The sequence below is a fragment of the Tachyglossus aculeatus genome, chromosome 8 (assembly GCF_015852505.1).
Source record: "Tachyglossus aculeatus isolate mTacAcu1 chromosome 8, mTacAcu1.pri, whole genome shotgun sequence".
NCBI classification, from domain to species: Eukaryota; Metazoa; Chordata; class Mammalia; order Monotremata; family Tachyglossidae; genus Tachyglossus; species Tachyglossus aculeatus.
In genome coordinates, this window is record NC_052073.1 from 34,711,722 (window position 1) to 34,732,607 (window position 20,886).

Below are 20,886 nucleotides of genomic sequence, written 5' to 3' on the forward strand. Positions count from 1 at the left end.
AGTATATTATAATTATGATTGTTATAATATAACAATTATGATCATTATAGCATGATAATCATAATGGTATTTGTCATCAGTGTATTTATTATAATTATGATTGCTATGATAATGCTGATTATAACAATCATCATAATTATAATAATGGTATTTGTAATTAGTATATTTATTATAATAATGACTGCTACAATATAATGATGATCATAACAATGATCATAATTATAATATGTAATATAATCATACACAATACATCACAATAATAACATACAACAATAACATAATTATAATAATGTAATTATAAGATACAATTATATATCATTATTGATATATTATAATCAGCATATTTATTATAATTATTATTGTTGTGATATAATAATTATGATCATTATAGCATAATATTCATAGTGGTATTTGTAATCAGCATATTTATTATAATTATGATTGTTATAATAATGATTATAACATAATCATAATTATAATAATGGTATTTGTAATCAGTATATTTATTACAATTATGATTGTTATAATATAATGATGATTATAACAAAATCATCATAATTATAATAATGGTATTTGTTAAGCGCTTACCGCATCCCAAGCACAGTTCTAAGCACTAGGGGAGATGCAAGGTCATCGGGTGGTCCCCTGAGGGGCTCACGGTCCTCACCTCCGTTTCCCAGATGAGGAAACTGAGGCCCAGGGTATTCACTCATTCATTCAATGGTATTTATACATAATCATCATAATTATAATAATGGTATTTGTTAAGCACTTACCACGTCCCAAGCACCACTGTAAGCACTAGGGGAGATGCAAGGTCATCGGGTGGTCCCCCGCGGGGCTCACGGTCCTCACCCCCGTTTCCCAGATGAGGAAACTGAGGCCCAGGGTATTCATTCAATGGTATTTATACATAATCATCATAATTATAATAATGGTATTTGTTAAGCACTCACCGCGTCCCAAGCACCGTTCTAAGCACTAGGGGAGATGCAAGGTCATCGGGTGGTCCCCCGCGGGGCTCACGGTCCTCATCCCCGTTTCCCAGATGAGGAAACCGAGGCCCAGGGTATTCATGCAGTGGTATTTATTGAGCGCTTACCGTGTGCAGAGCACTGTACTAAGCGCTTGGGAAGCACAAGTTGGCAACATCCAGAGGCGGTCCCTACCCGACAGCGGGCTCGAGGGAAGCGACCGGGCCAAAGTCACGCAGCGGGCGAGCGGCGGAGCCTCTCTGGTTCTGTAAAACGGGGACGGAGACCGCGTCCCCCCCCGCCCCGCCGGCGCTCAGGACAGCGCCCGCGCGTAGTAAGCGCTCAACGGATCCCGCGGCCCTCGTAAACATCCTTTTAATTTGTAAACAACGCGGAAAGGACCCCTCAGTCGTCCGCCAGGGCGATGATGTCGTACTGGACGCCCTCGGGGGGCAACTCCTCGGACGCCGCCGCCTCGCCGCCGCCGCCGCCGAACAGGCCCCGGGCCGCTGCGGGGGAGACGGGGACAGCCGTCGGGGGTCCCGTCCGCCCGGCCCGCGGCCCCCCGGGCCCCCCGGGCCCCCCGGCTCACCTGTCACGGCGGACTGGGCGGCCGCCTCCAGCTGGGTCCGCGTGACCAGCGCGGGTCCCGGGGACACGGGCACGTACTGGACCTGCCGCGGCGGCGGAGGAGGAGGACGGTGGGCGTGAGGGGCCGCGGGCACGGGGGTCCCGCCCGCGCCCGGCCCCCTCCCCTCGGCCCCTACCTGCGGCTCCTGCAGGAACGGCATCCCCGGCTCGTACTGGATGTGGGCGATCTGGCCCTCCTGCACCTGGGGGCGGGGGGAAGATCCGTCGGGCGGCGGAACGGCCGGACGAGGGAAGGGAAATGACTCGTCCAGGGTCACCCGGCGGACCCGGCGGACGGGACTCCCCCAGCGGCTCACGTCCGGTCGTATTTGCGGAGCGCTTCCCGTGCGCGGGGCGCCGGGCTGAGCGCCCAGGCGAGTCCGCTAGGACAGCTGGGCGTGCCGAGAAGCGGCACACGGCCGACGCTCCATAAATACGACCGGATGAAATGGGGATGGAAGAGCGTGAGCCCCACGCGGGACATGCATGCATTCATTCATTCATTCGTATTTCCTCCTCCAGGAGGCCTTCCCAGACTGAGCCCCTTCCTTCCTCTCCCCCTCGTCCCCCTCTCCATCCCCCCATCTTACCTCCTTCCCTTCCCCACAGCACCCGGATATATGTTTGTACATATTCATTACTCTGTTTATTCATTTTACTTGTCCCTATCTATTCTATTTATTTTATTTTGTTAGTACGTTTGGTTTTGTTCTCCGTCTCCCCCTTTCAGACTGTGAGCCCACTGTTGGGTAGGGACTGTCTCTAGATGTTGCCAACTTGTACTTCCCAAGCGCTTAGTACAGTGCTCTGCACATAGTAAGCGCTCAGTAAGTACGATTGATGATGATGATTTGCGGAGCGCTTCCCGTGCGCGGGGCGCCGGGCTGAGCGCCCGGGCGAGTCTGCTTGGACAGCTGAGCGTGCCGAGAAGCGGTGTGGCTCCGTGGCGGGCTCTGGAGTCCGGAGTCGTGGGTTCGAATCCCCCCCCTGCCGATTAGCTGGGTGACTCCGGGCGAGTCGCTTCTCTGCGCTTCCGTCCCCTCATCTGTAAAACGGGGATGAGGACTGGGAGCCCCCCGTGGGACGGCCTGATCTCCCTGTAACCTCCCCGGCGCTTAGAACAGTGCTTGGCACATAGTAAGCGCTTAATAAATGCCATTATTATTATTATTAGGGGGTCGATGGGAGCGAAAAGCGTTACGGGTAAAGGAATGGAGGGATGGGGGGCGACTGCCTCAATTCCTCGGGGGGTACAGACTCCAGGGTGTGGGGGTGCGGTACAGAGCCCGGGCCTGGAGCTTGCCGTGTGACCTTGGATGAGTCACTTCTCCGGGCCTCGGTGACCCCCGATCCGTAAAACGGGGACTAAGCCGGTCGGCCGTATTTATTGAGCGCTTACTGTGTGCCGGGCACTGTGCTGAGCGCTTGGGAGCGGGCGACGGAACGGACACGGTCCCCCCCCCGCAGTGAGCTCAGCAGCAGTAATGGTATCTGTTAATGATGATGGCATTTATTGAGCGCTTACTATGTGCCAAGCACTGTTCTAAGCGCTGGGGAGGTTACAAGGTGGGGAGGTTGTGCCATGTGGGGCTCACAGTCTTAATCCCCATTTTACAGATGAGGGAACTGAGGCCCAGAGAAGTCAAGTGACTCGCCCAAAGTCACACAGCTGACAAGTGGCGGAGCTGGGATTTAATAATAATAATAATATAATAATGATGGTATTTGTTAAGCGCTTACTATGTGCCAAGCACTGTTCTAAGCGCTGGGGAGGTTACAAGGTGGTGAGGTTGTCCCATGTGGGGCTCACAGTCTTAATCCCCATTTTACAGATGAGGGACTGAGGCCCAGAGAAGTCAAGTGACTCGCCCAAAGTCACACAGCTGACAAGTGGTGGAGCTGGGATTTAATAATAATAATAATGATGGTATTTGTTAAGCGTTTACTATGTGCCAAGCACTGTTCTAAGCGCTGGGGAGGTTACAAGGTGGTGAGGTTGTCCCATGTGGGGCTCAGTCTTAATCCCCATTTTACAGATGAGGTAACTGAGGGCCAGAGAAGTCAAGTGACTCCCCCAAAGTCACACAGCTTACAAGTGGAGGAGCTGGGATTTAATAATAATAATAATAATAATAATAATAATGATGGTATTTGTTAAGCGCTTACTATGTGCCAAGCACTGTTCTAAGCGCTGGGGAGGTTACAGGGTGGTGAGGTTGTCCCACGGGGGGCTCACAGTCTTAATCCCCATTTTACAGATGAGGGACTGAGGCCCAGAGAAGTCAAGTGACTCACCCAAAGTCACACAGCTGACAAGTGGCGGAGGTGGGATTTAATAATAATAATAATATAATAATGATGGCATTTATTGAGCGCTTACTATGTGCCAAGCACTGTTCTAAGCGCTGGGGAGGTTACAAGGTGGTGAGGTTGTCCCATGTGGGGCTCACAGTCTTAATCCCAATTTTACAGATGAGGTAACTGAGGCCCAGAGAAGTTAAGTGACTTGCCCCAAGTCACACAGCTGACAAGTGGTGGAGCTGGAATTTAATAATAATAATAATAATAATGGTATTTGTTAAGCACTTACTATGTGCAAAGCACTGTTCTAAGCGCTGGGGGGGATACAAGGCGATCGGGTTGTCCTACATGGGGCTCACAATCTTAATCCCCATTTTACAGATGAGGTAACTGAGGCCCAGAGAAGTGAAGTGACTCGCCCCAAGTCACACAGCTGACAATTGGTGGAGCCGGGATTTGAACCCATGACCTCGGACTCCAAAGCCCGGGCTCTTTCCACCGAGCCAGGAGCTTACTACGTGCCGAGCACTGTCCTAAGCGTCGGTGGAGACACACAAACCGGGGTGGGGGACCAAGTCCCCGTCCCCTGAGGGGCTCCGGGTCTCCCCGTTTTCCAAAGGAGGGAAAGGAGACACAGCGGAAATGACTTACCCAAGGTCACACGGCAGGCACGCGGCGGAGCCGGGATTAGAACCCACGCCCTCCCGACTCCCAGGGCCGGACTCCACCCGCCGCTCCCTGCCGCTTAAGAGCGGGGACCGGGTCTACCTCACAGTCGTACTTACTGAACGCCCACCGTGTGCAGGGCGCTGTGCTAAGCTTGTACTTCCCAAGCGCTCAGTACAGTGCTCTGCACGCGGTAAGCGCTCAATAAATACGATCGACTGACTAAGCGCTCGGAAGGAACAATTCAGCAGTAGAGAGACGATCATCATCATCATCATCATCATCAATCGTACTTATTGAGCGCTCACTGTGTGCAGAGCACTGTACTAAGCGCTTGGGAAGTACAAATTGGCAACATCTAGAGACGGTCCCCACCCAACAGCGGGCTCACGGTCTAAAAGGGGGAGACGGAGAACAAAACCAAACATACTAACAAAATAAAATAGATATGTACAAGTAAAATAAATAAATAAACAGAATAATAAATAGTCAGAAGGCCATGGGTTCTACTCCTGGCTCCGCCAAGTGTCAGCTGTGTGACCCCGGGCAAGTCACTTCACTTCTCTGGGCCTCTGTTACCCCATAATAATAATAAGAAGAAGAATGATGGCATTTACTAAGCGCTTACTATGTGCAAAGCACCGTTCAAAGCGCTGGGGAGGTCACAAGGTGATCGGGTTGTCCCACGGGGGGCTCAAAGTCTTCATCCCCATTTTACAGGTGAGGAAACTGAGGCCCAGAGGAGTGAAGCGACTCGCCCAAAGTCACCCAGCTGACACCTGGCGGAGCCGGGATTTGAACCCGTGACCTCTGACTTCAAATAATAATAATGATGGCACTTACTAAGCGCTTACTATGTGCAAAGCACTGCTCCAAGCGCTGGGGAGGTTACAAGGTGATCAGGCGATCCCCGCCCACCCCGGGTTTACAGTCCGGAAGGGACTGTTGGAGGGCGGTATCCGCCCTGGATACGTAGTAAGCGCCAGACAGAAGCCGTTTTGGAAAATCCCGGGAGGCTTCCCGGAGGAGGGGGCCCCCAAACGCTTACCTCAATGTGATGCCCTTGGGGTACAACGAGGTATTCCTGGGGTAGCACGTGCATGCCCTCCTGGGAGATGATGTACTGCACCTGCCCAGGGAAGAGGAGGATGGGAGCGGGATCCGGGGGGCGGGATTTGGGGGGATCCAGAGGGCGGGATTTGGGGGGTCCCGGAGGGCGGGATTGGGGGGGTCCCGGGGGGGGGGTCTCTCCGCTGACCTGGTTGTCGGAGGTGACAAGGTGCTGGACCGTCTGGCCGTCGGCCGTGGTGATCTCCTGGATGTAGGTCGTCTCCTGCCGGGGACCGATCAATCAATCGTATTTATTGAGCGCTTACTGCGTGCGGAGCACTGGACTAAGCGCCTGGGAAGTCCAAGTCGGCAACACGCAGAGACGGTCCCGACCCAACAGTGGGCTCACAGTAATAATAATAATAATAATGATGGCATTTATTAAGCGCTTACGACTTAAGACCCGGAGCCCGCCCGCCCTCCCCCCTCCAGCCTGGGCCTCGTCCTCTTTGCCCGACCTCGGCCTCCCGCTCCAGGCTCAGCCTCCCCCAGCCTCCTCAGCCTCCTTCTCCTCCTCCATCTCCACCTCAGCCTCCTCTCTCCCCAGCCTCCTCTTTCTCCACCTCAGCCTCCGCTGTCCCCAGCCTCCTCTTTCTCCACCTCAGCTTCCTCTCCCTCCTCCTGCCGTGGGCCAAGCCAACTCCAGACCCAGCCCGGAGTCCGCCCCCTCAGCCTCCCCCAGCCTCGGCCACCTCCTTCTCCTCCTCTTTCTCCACCTCAGCCTCCTCCTCTCTCCCCAGCCTCCTCTTTCTCCTCTTGCCCTGGACCAAGCCAACTCCAGACCCAGCCCGGAGCCCGCCCCCTCAGCCTCCCCCAGCCTCAGCCTCCTCTTCTCCAGCCTCCTTCTCCTCCTCTTTCTCCAGCCTCCCTCTCCTCCTCTTTCTCCACCTCAGCCTCCTCCTCCACCCCCAGCCTCTTCATCCTTCTCCAGCCTCGGCCTCCTCCTCTTTCTCCCGCCTCCTCTAACTCCTCCAGCCTCAGCCTCCTCTCCCTCCTCTTGCCGCGGGCCAAGCCCAGAGCCCGCCCCCACAGCCTCAGCCTCAGCCTCCTCCTCTTTCTCCAGCCTCAGTCTTGTTCTCCAGCCTCCTCCCTCCCCAGCCTCCTCTTTCTCCACCTCGGCTTCCTCTTTCTCCTCTTGCCGTGAACCAAGCCAACTCCAGACCCAGCCCGGGGCCCGCCCCTCAGGCCTCCCCCAGCCTCCTCCTCCTCCTCTTTCTCTACCTCGGCCTCCTCCTCCACCCTCAGCCTCCTCACCCTTCTCCAGCCTCGTCTTTCTCCAGCCTCAGCCTCCTCCTCTTTCTCCAGCCTCCTCTAACTCCTCCAGCCTCAGCCTCCTCTCCCTCCTCTTGCCGTGGGCCAAGCCCGGAGCCCGCCCCCTCAGCCTCCCCCAGCCTCCTCCTCTTTCTCCAGCCTCGGCCTCCCCCCACCTCCAGCCTCCTCTTCAGCCTCCTCCCTCCCCAGCCTCCTCTTTCTCCACCTCGGCTTCCTCTTTCTCCTCTTGCCGTGAACCAAGCCAACTCCAGACCCAGCCCCCCGGGGCCCGCCCCTCAGGCCTCCCCCAGCCTCCTCCTCCTCCTCTTTCTCTACCTCGGCCTCCTCCTCCACCCTCAGCCTCCTCACCCTTCTCCAGCCTCAGCCTCCTCCTCTTTCCCCAACCTCGGCCTCCTCCTCTTTCTCCCGCCTCCTCTAACTCCTCCAGCCTCGGCCTCCCCCCACCTCCAGCCTCCTCCCTCCCCAGCCTCCTCTTTCTCCACCTCAGCTTCCTCTTTCTCCTCTTGCCCTGGGCCAAGCCAACTCCAGCCCCAGCCCGGAGCCCACCCCCTCAGCCTCCGCCTCCTCCTCTTTCTCCAGCCTCCGCCTCCCCCAGCCTCCGCCTCCGCCGGCCTCCTCACCTGGTCGGTGACGGTCTGCTCCTGGGCTACGATGATGTGGTCCTGGCCCAGGGCCTGCTGGAGCTCGTCGGGGGTGAGCACGGCCCGGCCGGCCTGCAGCGCGCCTGGAGGTGGGGGGTCGGGGGTCGGAGGGCTCCGGAGACCCCCGGGAGCCTCCCTTCTCCCTCCCTGGGACCGTGCCGGGATGCCAATAAAAATAATCCCAGTCCCTGCTAAACCCCACGTGGGACGGAGCGCTGTCCGACCCGACTTGCTCGCGTCGTAACAATGATGACGGCATCCGTTAGGCGCCCGCTACGCGCCCAGCACTGTCCTAACCGCCGGGGGAGATACAAGCTAATTGGATCGTCCCGTGGTGGGGCTCGCGGTTTTAATCCCCATTTTCCAGATGAGGTCACCGAGGTCCAGCGAATACTAATAATAATGATGTTGGTATTTGTTAAGCGCTCACTCTGTGCCAAGCACTGTTCGAAGCGCCGGGGTGGATACAGGGTAATCGAGGTTGTCCCACGTGGGGCTCACAGTGCTAATCCCCATTTTACGGATGAGGGAACTGAGACATAAAGAAGTTAATCATCATCATCATCAATCGTATTTATTGAGCACTTACTGTGTGCAGAGCGCTTGGGAAGTACAAGTTAATAGCAATAGTAACGATGGTGATGGTATTTGTGAAGCGCTTTACTGCGTGCAAAGCGCTGCTCTAAGCGCTGACTCGCCCAAAGTCCCGCAGCTGACGAGGGGTGGAGCCGGGATTCGAACCCACGACCTCCGACTCCCAAGCCCAGGCTCTTTCCACCGAACCGCGCTGCTTCCCTCTCTGCCCCAGCGCTTAGCGCGATGCCCGGCACGGAAGGGGCGCTTAACAGGCACCGCAATTACGATAATAATGATAATGATGGTATTTATTAAGCGCCTATGATGGGCAAGGCACTGTTCTGAACGCCGGGGGCTCGCAGTCTTCATCCCCCCTTCTAGACTGTGAGCCCACTGTTGGGTAGGGACCGTCTCTATATGTCCTTCCCAAGCGCTTAGTACAGTGCTCTGCACACACTAAGCGCTCAATAAATACGACTGTTTGATCGATTCATCCCCATTTTTACAGGTGAGGGAACTGAGGCCCAGAGAAGTGAAGTGACTTGCCCAAGGTCACCCAGCTGACCGTTGGCAGGGCCGGGATTTGAACCCGTGACCTCCGACCCCAAAGCCCGGGCTCTTTCCACCGAGCCGCGCTGCTTCTCTTCTAATAATAATAACGGCATTTATTAAGCACTTACTACGTGCCAAGCACTGTTCTAAGCGCTGGGGAGGTTACAAGGTGATCAGGTTGTCCCACGGGGGGGGCTCACGGTCTTAACCCCCATTTGACAGACGAGGGAACTGAGGCCCAGAGAAGTTGAGTGACTCGCCCGAAGTCACCCAGCTGACAGTTGGCGGAGCCGGGATTCGAACCCGTGACCTCGGACTCCAAAGCCCGGGCTCTTTCCACCGAGCCGCGCTGCTTCTAAGCGCTTACTAAGGTGCCGAGGAGCGGTCTAAGCGCCGGGGGAGATCCGGGCGGATCGGGGTGGATCCGATCCCTGCCCCGCACGGGGCTCCCGCTCTTCCCAGTTTTCCGGAGGAGGAAACCGAGGCCCGGGGAGGCGGAATGGATGTGGGGGGCGCCGGCCGGGGGGGGGGGTCTTACTCTGCAGGGTGGCCAGGGCGTCCTCGTCCCCGTTGAGGATGATGGTTTGGGTCGGGGGTCCGGCGGGCCCGGGGGGCTCCGGGCTCTTCCCCTCCGGGCCGTGCAGCCGCTGGATGTGGAACTTGAGGTGGCCGTTACGGTTGAACCTGGGAGCGGCGGGCGAGGAGCCGCGTTATCATCATCATCAATCGTATTTATTGAGCGCTTACTACGTGCACAGCACTGGACTAAGCGCTTGGGAAGTACAAACTGGCACCATAGAGAGACGGTCCCTACCCAACAGCGGGCTTTTGTACTTCCCAAGCGCTTAGTCCGGCGCTCTGCACATAGTAAGCGCTCAATAAATACGATTGATGATGATGATGATGATAACAATAGCATCTATAATAATAATAATGGCATTTATTAAGTGCTTATTATGCGCAAAGCACCGTTCTAAGCGCTGGATTTATGAAGCGCTTACTACGTGCAAAGCGCTGTCCTAAGCGCCGGGGAGGTTACAAGGTGATCAGGTTGTCATCATCATCATCATCAATCGTATTTATTGAGCGCTTACTATGTGCAGAGCACTGGACTAAGCGCTTGGGAAGTACAAATTGGCAACAGATAGAGACAGTCCCTACCCAACAGTGGGCTCACAGTCTAAAAGGGGGAGACAGAGAACAAAACCAAACATACTAACAAAAGAAAATAAATGGAATAGATATGTACAAATAAAATAAATAAATACATAGAGTAAAAAATCTGTACAAACATATTGTCCTGCAGGAGGCTCCCAGTCTTCATCCCCATTTGACAGATGAGGTGACTGAGGCCCGGAGACGTGAAGTGACTCGCCCGAAGTCGCCCGGCTGGCAGTTGGCGGAGCCGGGATTCGAACCCAATCCCGCTTCTAGCCTGTGAGCCGCTGTTGGGTAGGGACTGTCTCTATGTGTTGCCAACTTGGACTTCACAAGCGCTTAGTACAGTGCTCTGCACATAGTAAGCGCTCAATAAATACGATTGATGATGATGATGATGATAATAATAGCATCTATAATAATAATAATGACATTTATTAAGTGCTTATTATGCGCAAAGCAAGCACTGTTCTAAGCGCTGGATTTATGAAGCGCTTACTACGTCTAAAGCGCTGTTCTAAGCGCCGGGGAGGTTACAAGGTGATCAGGTTGTCATCATCATCATCATCAATCGTATTTATTGAGCGCTTACTGTGTGCAGAGCACTGGACTAAGCGCTCGGGAAGTACAAATTGGCAACATCTAGAGACAGTCCCTACCCAACAGTGGGCTTTTGTACTTCCCAAGCGCTTAGTCCAGCGCTCTGCACATAGTAAGCGCTCAATAAACACGATTGATGATGATAATAATAATAGCATCTATAATAATAATAATGGCATTCATCAAGTGCTTATTACGCGCAAAGCAAGCACTGTTCTAAGCGCTGGATTTATGAAGCGCTTACTACGTCTAAAGCGCTGTTCTAAGCGCCGGGGAGGTTACAAGGTGATCAGGTTGTCATCATCATCATCATCAATCGTATTTATTGAGCACTTACTACGTGCACAGCACTGGACTAAGCGCTTGGGAAGTACAAACTGGCAACATAGAGAGACAGTCCCTACCCAACAGTGGGCTTTTGTACTCCCCAAGCGCTTAGTACAGCGCTCTGCACATAGTAAGCGCTCAATAAACACGATTGATGATGATAATAATAATAGCATCTATAATAATAATAATGGCATTTATCAAGTGCTTATTACGCGCAAAGCACCGTTCTAAGCGCTGGATTTATGAAGCGCTTACTACGTCTAAAGCGCTGTTCTAAGCGCCGGGGAGGTTACAAGGTGATCAGGTTGTCATCATCATCATCATCAATCGTATTTATTGAGCGCTTCCTATGTGCAGAGCACTGTACTAAGCGCTTGGGAAGTCCAAATTGGCAACATCTAGAGACAGTCCCTACCCAACAGTGGGCTCACAGTCTAAAAGGGGGAGACGGAGAACAAAACCAAACATACTAACAAAAGAAAATAAATAGAATAGATAGGTACAAATAAAATAAATAAATACATAGAGTAAAAAATCTGTACAAACATACTGTCCTGCAGGAGGCTCCCAGTCTTCATCCCCATTTGACAGATGAGGTGACTGAGGCCCGGAGACGTGAAGTGACTCGCCCGAAGTCGCCCGGCTGGCAGTTGGCGGAGCCGGGATTCGAACCCCTTCCCGCTCCTAGACCGTGAGCCCGCTGTTGGGTAGGGACTGTCTCTATGTGTTGCCAACTTGGACTTCCCAAGCGCTTAGTCCAGTGCTCTGCACGTAGTAAGCGCTCAATAAATACGATTGATGATGATGATGATAATAATAATAGCATCTATAATAATAATAATGGCATTTACTAAGGGCTTATTACGCGCAAAGCACCATTCTAAGCGCTGGATTTATGAAGCGCTTACTACGTCTAAAGCGCTGTTCTAAGCGCCGGGGAGGTTACAAGGTGATCAGGTGGTCCTGCAGGAGGCTCCCAGTCTTCACCCCCATTTGACAGATGAGGTGACTGAGGCCCGGAGACGTGAAGTGACTCGCCCGAAGTCGCCCGGCTGGCAGTTGGTGGAGTCGGGATTCGAACCCCATCCCGCTTCTAGACTGTGAGCCCGCTGTTGGGTAGGGACTGTCTCTATGTGTTGCCAACTTGGACTTCACAAGCGCTTAGTACAGTGCTCTGCACACAGTAAGCGCTCAATAAATACGATTGATGATGATGTTGGGTAGGGACTGTCTCTATGTGTTGCCAACTTGGACTTCACAAGCGCTTAGTACAGTGCTCTGCACACAGTAAGCGCTCAATAAATACGATTGATGATGATGTTGGGTAGGGACTGTCTCTATGTGCTGCCAACTTGGACTTCCCAAGCGCTTAGTCCAGTGCTCTGCACACAGTAAGCGCTCAATAAATACGATTGATGATGATGTTGGGTAGGGACTGTCTCTATGTGTTGCCAACTTGGACTTCCCAAGCGCTTAGTACAGTGCTCTGCGCGCAGTTAAGCGCTCAATAAATACGACTGAATGAATGACTGAACCCACGACCCCCGACTCCAAAGCCCGGGCTCTTTCCACTGGAAAGAAAATCCTAAATCTCCTCTAAATCCTAATTCCGGGTTCGTGACCTCGGGAGAGTCACCTCCCTCGCTCGGGCCTCGGTTCCCTCATCTGGAAAATGGGCAGGGAGGCCGCGAGCCCCACGGGGGACGGGGACCGTGTCCAGCCCCATTTGATGATAATAACGCTATCTGTTAAGCGCTTACTCTGTGCTGAGCGCTGCTCTAAGCGCTGAGGGGGGGATACAAGGTCATCAGGTGGTCCCCCGTGGGGCTCACGGCCTTCACCCCCATTTGACAGATGAGGGAACTGAGGCCCAGAGAAGCGAAGCGACTCGCCCAAGGTCACGCAGCGGATGAGCGGCGGAGCCAGGATTAGAACCCACGACCACTAAGCCACGCTGATTTGCTTGGATCCACCCCGGCGCTTAGTACAGTGGCGACCGACACCATTATTAATTTGGCTCAGTGGAAAGAGCCCGGGCTTGGGAGTCAGAGGTCATGGGTTCAAATCCCGGCTCCGCCACTTGTCAGCTGGGTGACTTTGGGCAAGTCACTTCACTTCTCTGGGCCTCGGTTTCCTCATCTGGAAAATGGGGATGAAGTCTGTGAGCCCCCCGTGGGACAACCTGATCACCCTGTCTCCTCCCCAGCGCTTAGAACAAGGCTTTGCACATATTAAGCGCTTAACAGACGCCATCATTATTATTATTACAATGTGATAATATCATCCCGGATCCACTGCGTGTCTGCCGCGTGACCTTGGGTGAGTCACTTCCCTTCTCTGGGCCTCAGTTCCCTCTTCCGTCAAGTGGGGGTTAATTAAGCGCTTAGCACAGGGCTCCGCGCAGGGTAAGCGCCGGGCGCTCGATGAACACGACGGGACGAAGGACAGGCCAGGGGCCGCGTCCGACCCGATCCGCCCGGATTCCAGCATGGCTCCGTGGAAAGAGCCCGGGCTCTGGAGTCAGAGGTCACGGGTTCAAATCCCGGCTCCGCCACTTAGCTGTGTGACTTTGGGCAAGTCACTTCGCTTCTCTGGGCCTCAGTTCCCTCATCTGTCAAATGGGGATGAAGGCTGTGAGCCCCCCCGTGGGACAACCCCATCACCTTGTAAACTCCCCTCTGGGCCTCAGTTCCCTCATCTGGAAAATGGGGATGAAGGCTGTGAGCCCCCCGGGGGACAACCTGATCACCTTGTAAACTCCCCAGTGCTTAGAACAGGGCTTTGCATGTAGTAAGCGCTTAATAAATGCCATTACCAGCGCCTAGAACAGTGCTTTGCACATAGTAAGCGCTCAATAAATACGATTGATGATGATGATGATAGTAAGCGCTTCATAAATGCCATTACCAGCGCCTAGAACAGTGCTTTGCACATAGTAAGCGCTTAATAAATGCCATTACCAGCGCCTAGAACAGTGCTTTGCACATAGTAAGCGCTTAATAAATGCCATTATTACTCTATTACTCTTATTTATTTCACTACTCTATTTTATTACTCTATTTACTTTATTACTCTATTTTATTACTCTATTTTATTACTCGATTTATTTTATTACTCTATTTATTCACTTATTTTACTTGTACCTATCTATTCCATTTATTTTATTTTGTCAGTACGTTCGGTTTTGTTGTCCGCCTCCCCCTTCTAGACCGTGAGCCCGCCGTCGGGTAGGGACCGTCTCTATACGTTCCGAACTTGGACTTCCCAAGCGCTCAGTCCAGCGCTCTGCACACAGTCAGCGCTCAATAAATACGATTGATGATGATGATGATGATAGTAAGCGCTTAACAAATGCCATTACCAGCGCCTAGAACAGTGCTTTGCACATAGTAAGCGCTTAATAAATGCCATTACCAGCGCCTAGAACAGTGCTTTGCACATAGTAAGCGCTTAATAAATGCCATTACCAGTGCCTAGAACAGTGCTTTGCACATAGTAAGCGCTTAATGCCATTATTACTCTATTATTACTCTATTTTATTACTCTATTTATTTTATTACTCTATTTTATTACTCTATTGATTTATTTTACTTGTACCTATCTATTCCATTTATTTTATTTTGTTAGTACGTTCGGTTTTGTTGTCCGTTTCCCCCTTCTAAACCGTGAGCCCGCTGTCGGGTAGGGACCGTCTCTATATGTTCCAAACTTGTACTTCCCAAGTGCTCAGTCCAGCGCTCTGCACACAGTCAGCGCTCAATAAATACGATTGATGATGATGATGATAGTAAGCGCTTAATAAATGCCATTACCAGCGCCTAGAACAGTGCTTTGCACATAGTAAGCGCTTAATAAATGCCATTACCAGCACCTAGAACAGTGCTTTGCACATAGTAAGCGCTTAATAAATGCCATTACCAGTGCCTAGAACAGTGCTTTGCACATAGTAAGCGCTTAATAAATGCCATTATTACTCTATTACTCTATTGATTTTATTACTCTATTTTATTACTCTATTTATTTATTTTACTTGTACCTATCTATTCCATTTATTTTATTTTGTTAGTATGTTCGGTTTTGTTGTCCGTTTCCCCCTTCTAAACCGTGAGCCCGCCGTCGGGTAGGGACCGTCTCTATATGTTCCAAACTTGTACTTCCCAAGTGCTCAGTCCAGCGCTCTGCACACAGTCAGCGCTCAATAAATACGATTGATGATGATGATGATAGTAAGCGCTTAATAAATGCCATTACCAGCGCCTAGAACAGTGCTTTGCACATAGTAAGCGCTTAATAAATGCCATTACCAGCGCCTAGAACAGTGCTTTGCACATACTAAGCACTTAATAAATGCCATTACTACTCTATTACTCTATTTATTTTATTACTCTATTTTATTACTCTATTGATTTATTTTACTTGTACCTATCTATTCCATTTATTTTATTTTGTCAGTACGTTCGGTTTTGTTGTCCGCCTCCCCCTTCTAGACCGTGAGCCCGCCGTCGGGTAGGGACCGTCTCTATACGTTCCGAACTTGGACTTCCCAAGCGCTCAGTCCAGCGCTCTGCACACAGTCAGCGCTCAATAAATACGACTGATGATGATGATGCTGATGATAGTAAGCGCTTAATAAATGCCATTACCAGCGCCTAGAACAGTGCTTTGCACATAGTAAGCGCTTAATAAATGCCATTACCAGTGCCTAGAACAGTGCTTTGCACATAGTAAGCGCTTAATAAATGCCATTATTACTCTATTACTCTATTTCATTACTCTATTTTATCACTCTATTTATTTTATTACTCTATTTTATTACTCTATTTATTTTATTACTCTATTTATTTATTTTACTTGTACCTATCTATTCTATTTATTTTATTTTGTTAGTACGTTCGGTTTTGTTCTCCGTCTCCCCCTTCTAGACCGTGAGCCCGCCGTCAGGTAGGGACCGTCTCTATACGTTCCGAACTTGGACTTCCCAAGCGCTCAGTCCAGCGCTCTGCACACAGTCAGCGCTCAATAAATACGATTGATTATTCTGATTATTCTGATTATTCTTCCCGGGGCCGCCCTCACCGCTGGCCGCACAGGGGGCAGGCGAAGGGCTTCTCGTTGGTGTGGGTGAGGACGTGGCGTCTCAGGTCCTTCTTGTTCTTCGAAGCGAAGCTGCACTGGCTGCACTGGTGGGGTCTCAGGCCGACGTGCTCCCGCAGGTGGGCCTGGGGACGGGGGGGGGACGGGTCACGGGGGTCCCCGTCCCGCCCCCCGTCCCCGTCCCGCCGCCCCGGGCACGTACCCGCACGTCGGGCCACAGGCGGGCGGTGAAGGGGCAGTCGGGGCACTTGAAGGAACCGGGCCCGGCGTGTGCCCGCTTGTGGCTCTCCATCTCGGCCCGGCTGGAGAAACCCTCCGTGCAGATCCGGCACGAGAACTTCTTGGTCGAGGGCGAGGAGGAGGAGGACGAGGAGGCCGCCTCGGCGCCGAGCTGGGGAGACGGGGGCGACGCCGGTGAGCGGGGCGCGGGGGGCACCCCGAGCCCCGCGGGCGAGGGGCCCTGCCCACCTCCACGTGCCGCAGGCAGGCGTCGTCCGCCGTCCCCGCCAAGCGCCCGGGCAGGGCCGCGTCGCTCGCCTCCGCGGGGGGCTCCTGGCTGCGGGCACACGGTTGGGGGGCGGCCCGGTCACGGGGGGAGCCCCGCGGGCCCGCCCCCCCTCCCCGCCCCCCGGGGAGCCCCCTCTCACCCATCCAGGGGCCCGGGGGGACCCACGTCGTCCGGGGCGAGGACGCCGTAGCCGCCGCCGGGCAGGGGCACCGCGGCCAGGGCGATGCGCCGCAGGTCCGGCCCGCCCGGGGCCCGCTCCCCGCCGGGCTCGGCCACCTGCAGGGTCACCAGCCGGGGGGCCGCGGAGGCGTCCGCCCCGTCCGCGCCCACCACCGCCAGCTGCAGGGCCGAGCCCCCGACCTCCTGCCGGGCACCGAGGTTCAGCAGCAGGTCCAGGGCCGTCGAGGGCGACGGGGACGCCGGACCGCCGAGCCCCCCGGGCCCCTCCGCCCCCGGGCCCAGGAGGGGGTCCTCGGGGGGCCCCAACGGGGCCGGCGGGTCGGCGGCCCGGGCGTGGCGCCGCCTCAGCTCCTCCGTCTGCTGCGGGGAGGAGGGCGGGCGGTGCGGGCGGCGGCGGGCGGCGGGCGGCTCCTCGGGGTGACGCCCGGCCCAGTCCTCGAAGCTGCCCGGGTGGCGGCACCGCACGTGCAGGCGCAGGTTCTTCCGGTGCCGCGTGCTGAAGTGGCAGAACTCGCAGGAGAACGGCTTGCCCCCTGCGCGGGGCGGGAAGCGGGGTGGTCACCCATCTGCTCCGCGCGCGGCGGGCGCTCAGTAAGTACGGTCGGACTCGGCGCCTACCGTGGGAAGACGGCTGGGCGCCGTCCCGGGCGCCGGGGGAGACGCGGGGTCGCCGGCCCGTGGGGCCCCCGGGCCTCATCCCCGTCTCCCAGATGGGGAAACCGAGGCCCAGGGAAGCCCAAAGTCACGCTAGACTCGCACCTCATCGTGGGCAGGGACTGCGTCCGTCTGCTGTTCTAATGGACTCTCCCGTTCGTTCGACCGTATTTACCGAACGCCTCCCGTGTGCACAGCGCTGTCCTGAGCGCTTGGGAAAGCACCGTAATAATAATGATGATAATGGCATTTATTAAGCGCTTACTATGTGCCAAGCACCGTAATAATAATAATAATGGCATTTATTAAGCGCTTACTATGTGCCAAGCACTGTTCTAAGCGCTGGTAGGGCCATAAATGAAAGCACATTCCCTGCCCACGGCGAGCTTACAGTCTAGGGCGGCCCACAGTAAGCGCTCGACGGACGCGACCGAACGGGCGACCGTCGGGTCTCACGGCGCGGTGATAATCACCGTGGGGGTTCATTAACCACCGTGGGGGTTCATTAGGGAAGCAGTGTGGCTCAGTGGAAAGAGTACAGGCTTTGGAGTCAGAGGTCGTGGGTTCAAATCCCAGCTCTGCCAATTGTCAGCTGTGTGACTTTGGGCAAGTCACTTAACTTCCCTGGGCCTCAGTTACCTCATCTGTAAAATGGAGATTAAGACTGTGAGCCCCCCCCCCCACCCCGTGGGACAACCTAATCACCTTGTAACCTCCCCAGCGCTTAGAACAGTGCTTTGCACATAGTAAGCGCTTAATAAATGCCATCATTATTATTATTATCATTATTATTATTAAGCGTCGACTAGGTAGCAGGCACCGTACTGAGCGCCGGGGCGGAGCCGAGCCAACCGGGTCGGACACGGTCCCCGTCCCCCGTGGGGCTCCCGGCCTCCATCCCCGTCTTCCAGAGGCGGGAAATGACCGGCCCAAGGTCACGCAGCGGACCAGACCCCCGCCCCCGCCGACCCTCGGCCGTCCGCTCGCTGCGGTCCGTCTACCGCTGTCTTGGACTCTCCCCAGCGCTTAGTACGGCGCCCTGCGCACGGTAAGCGCCCGATAAATACACTCGAACTGATCGATCAGTTAAGACACAGGAGATCATCGGAGCGCACAGCAGAGGAGGGGGGAAGAACTGGGATCGGACCCCCGGTTCTTCCAGATGAGGAAACCGAGGCCCAGAGAATAATAGCAACGGTGGCGCTTATTAAGCGCTCGCTACGGGCTGAGCGCCGCTCTAAGCGGCGGACCGGGCTCAATGAACGCCAGGGACCGGCACGCCTCGCCGGAGCGCGGGCCGGGCGGGAAGGCTTCCCGGAGGAGGCGCGGGGGGCCGACCTGTGTGCTTGATGGCCACGTGGGCCAGCAGGAAGTCCTCGCAGAAGGTGCAGTAGGGGCAGAAGCCGCACTTGAAGGGCTTGTCGCTCACGTGGCCGATCTGGTGGTTCAGCAGCTGCTTCTTCTCCTCGCACACGAAGTCGCAGAACTCGCACTTGAACCTGGCCCGGAGTTGGGGGGAGGCGCCGCGTGGGGCGGGGGGCCGGCGAGGGGGACCCCCCGCGCCCGCCCCGGGACGCCCTCGACCCTTACCTGCGGTAGCCAACGGCGTGGATGTGGGTCAGCAGGTGCATCTTGAAGGTGTAGCGCTTCTTAAAGGACTTCCCGCACTGCGGGGGGCAAAGCCGGGGGCGTCACCCCCAGCCCCCCGGCCCCCGGCGGCCCGCCGCCCCGCGCCACCGGCCCCCGCCGCGTCACCTTGTCGCACATGTGCGGCTTGTCGGGGCTGTGGGACTTCATGTGCTGCGTGAGGCGCTTCTGCATGGAGTACACGCGGCCGCACACGGGGCACGGGAACGAGCTCAGCTTGGGGGCCTGCGGAGGGGGGGGGGAGGCGCTCAGCGGGGGGCGGGACCACCCTCGCACCCGGGACTCGGGCGGCGGCGGCGGCGGCTCACCGGCTCCGGCTTCTTCTTCCTGCGAGACGAGACCTCCGGTCAGCGCCCGGCCCCCCCGGCCCCTCCGGCCCCCCGACGCCCCCGGCCCCCCCGGACCTGTCTTGGTTGTGGACGGCCGAATGGCGGGTGACGTCCTTCTTGTAGACGCTGGAGTAGTCGCAGTGCTCGCACTTGTACGGCTTGCTGCCCGCGTGGTTGAACATGTGCTCCTGGGGAGGGGCGACCGTTAAGACTCGGGCACCCCGTCCCCCCGACTTCCCGAAGTCGATCATTCGACTGTTTACTGAGCGCCTCCAGGGGGGCACGGCCCTGTCCTAAGCGCTTGGAAAGCGCCGGGTCGTCGCGTCCAACCGCCCCGCCCACCGCGGGCGCTCGGGAAGCGCGGTCGGAGGAGGGAACGGATGAAGCCCCGTGACTCGGTGGGACCAGCCCGGGGTGGTGGGTTCTAATCCCGCCTCCGCCACCGGTCGGATGTGTGACTTGGGGCGAGTCGCTTCCCTTCTCTGGGCCTCGGTTCCCTCATCTGTGAAATGGGGATGAAGACTGCGAGCCCCCCGGGAGACCACCTGATCACCTTGTAACCTCCCCAGCGCTTAGAACGGTGCTTGGCGCGTAGTAAGCGCTTAATAGATGCCATTATCATTATTATTACTCTAATCCCGGCTCCGCCACTTATCAGCTGTGTGACCTCGGGCGGGTCACTTCCCTTCTCTGGGCCTCGGTTCCCTCATCTGTAAAATGGGGATGAAGACTGCGAGCCCCCCGGGAGACCACCTGATCACCTTGTAACCTCCCCAGCGCTTTTAACGGTGCTTGGCACATAGTAAGCGCTTAACAGATGCCATTATCATTATTATTTCTCTAATCCCGGCTCCGCCACTTATCAGCTGTGTGACCTCGGGCGGGTCACTTCCCTTCTCTGGGCCTCGGTTCCCTCATCTGTAAAATGGGGATGAAGACTGCGAGCCCCCCGGGAGACCACCTGATCACCTTGTAACCTCCCCAGCGCTTAGAACGGTGCTTGGCGCGTAGTAAGCGCTTAATAGATGCCATTATCATTATTATTACTCTAATCCCGGCTCCGCCACTTATCAGCTGTGTGACCTCGGGCGGGTCACTTCCCTTCTCTGGGCCTCGGTTCCCTCATCTGTAAAATGGGGATGAAGACTGCGAGCCCCCCAGGAGACCACCTGATCACCTTGTAACCTCCCCAGCGCTTTTAACGGTGCTTGGCGCATAGTAAGTGCTTAACAGATGCCATTATCATTATTATTTCTCTAATCCCGGCTCCGCCACTTATCAGCTGTGTGACCTCGGGCGGGTCACTTCCCTTCTCTGGGCCTCGGTTCCCTCATCTGTAAAATGGGGATGAAGACTGCGAGCCCCCCAGGAGACCACCTGATCACCTTGTAACCTCCCCAGCGCTTTTAACGGTGCTTGGCGCATAGTAAGCGCTTAACAGATGCCATTATCATTATTATTACTCTAATCCCGGCTCCGCCACGTATCAGCTGTGTGACCTCGGGCGGGTCACTTCCCTTCTCTGGGCCTCGGTTCCCTCATCTGTAAAATGGGGATGAAGACTGCGAGCCCCCCGGGAGACCACCTGATCACCTTGTAACCTCCCCAGCGCTTAGAACGGTGCTTGGCGCATAGTAAGTGCTTAATAGATGCCATTATCATTA

At 55.2% G+C, this 20,886-nt stretch overlaps 1 protein-coding gene across 1 annotated transcript in view; it reads right to left on the reverse strand.

Moving 5' to 3' along the window:
* Nucleotides 1–1,290: 1,290 nt before the first annotated feature.
* ZNF335 (zinc finger protein 335) overlaps nt 1,291–20,886 on the reverse strand; it is a 35,129-nt gene continuing 15,533 nt past the window's right edge. Inside the window, exons 10-25 of the mRNA XM_038750054.1 lie at nt 19,298–19,410; nt 19,202–19,220; nt 19,002–19,118; nt 18,837–18,913; nt 18,585–18,745; nt 16,552–17,125; nt 16,373–16,460; nt 16,107–16,295; nt 15,887–16,029; nt 9,261–9,406; nt 7,574–7,677; nt 5,830–5,904; nt 5,620–5,700; nt 1,742–1,807; nt 1,567–1,648; nt 1,291–1,483 (exon numbers count right to left, since the gene is read on the reverse strand). Of these exons, the coding sequence (XP_038605982.1) occupies nt 1,380–1,483; nt 1,567–1,648; nt 1,742–1,807; nt 5,620–5,700; nt 5,830–5,904; nt 7,574–7,677; nt 9,261–9,406; nt 15,887–16,029; nt 16,107–16,295; nt 16,373–16,460; nt 16,552–17,125; nt 18,585–18,745; nt 18,837–18,913; nt 19,002–19,118; nt 19,202–19,220; nt 19,298–19,410 (2,139 nt within the window). The 3' untranslated portion in view covers nt 1,291–1,379. The remainder of the gene's footprint in view (nt 1,484–1,566; nt 1,649–1,741; nt 1,808–5,619; nt 5,701–5,829; nt 5,905–7,573; nt 7,678–9,260; nt 9,407–15,886; nt 16,030–16,106; nt 16,296–16,372; nt 16,461–16,551; nt 17,126–18,584; nt 18,746–18,836; nt 18,914–19,001; nt 19,119–19,201; nt 19,221–19,297; nt 19,411–20,886) is intronic.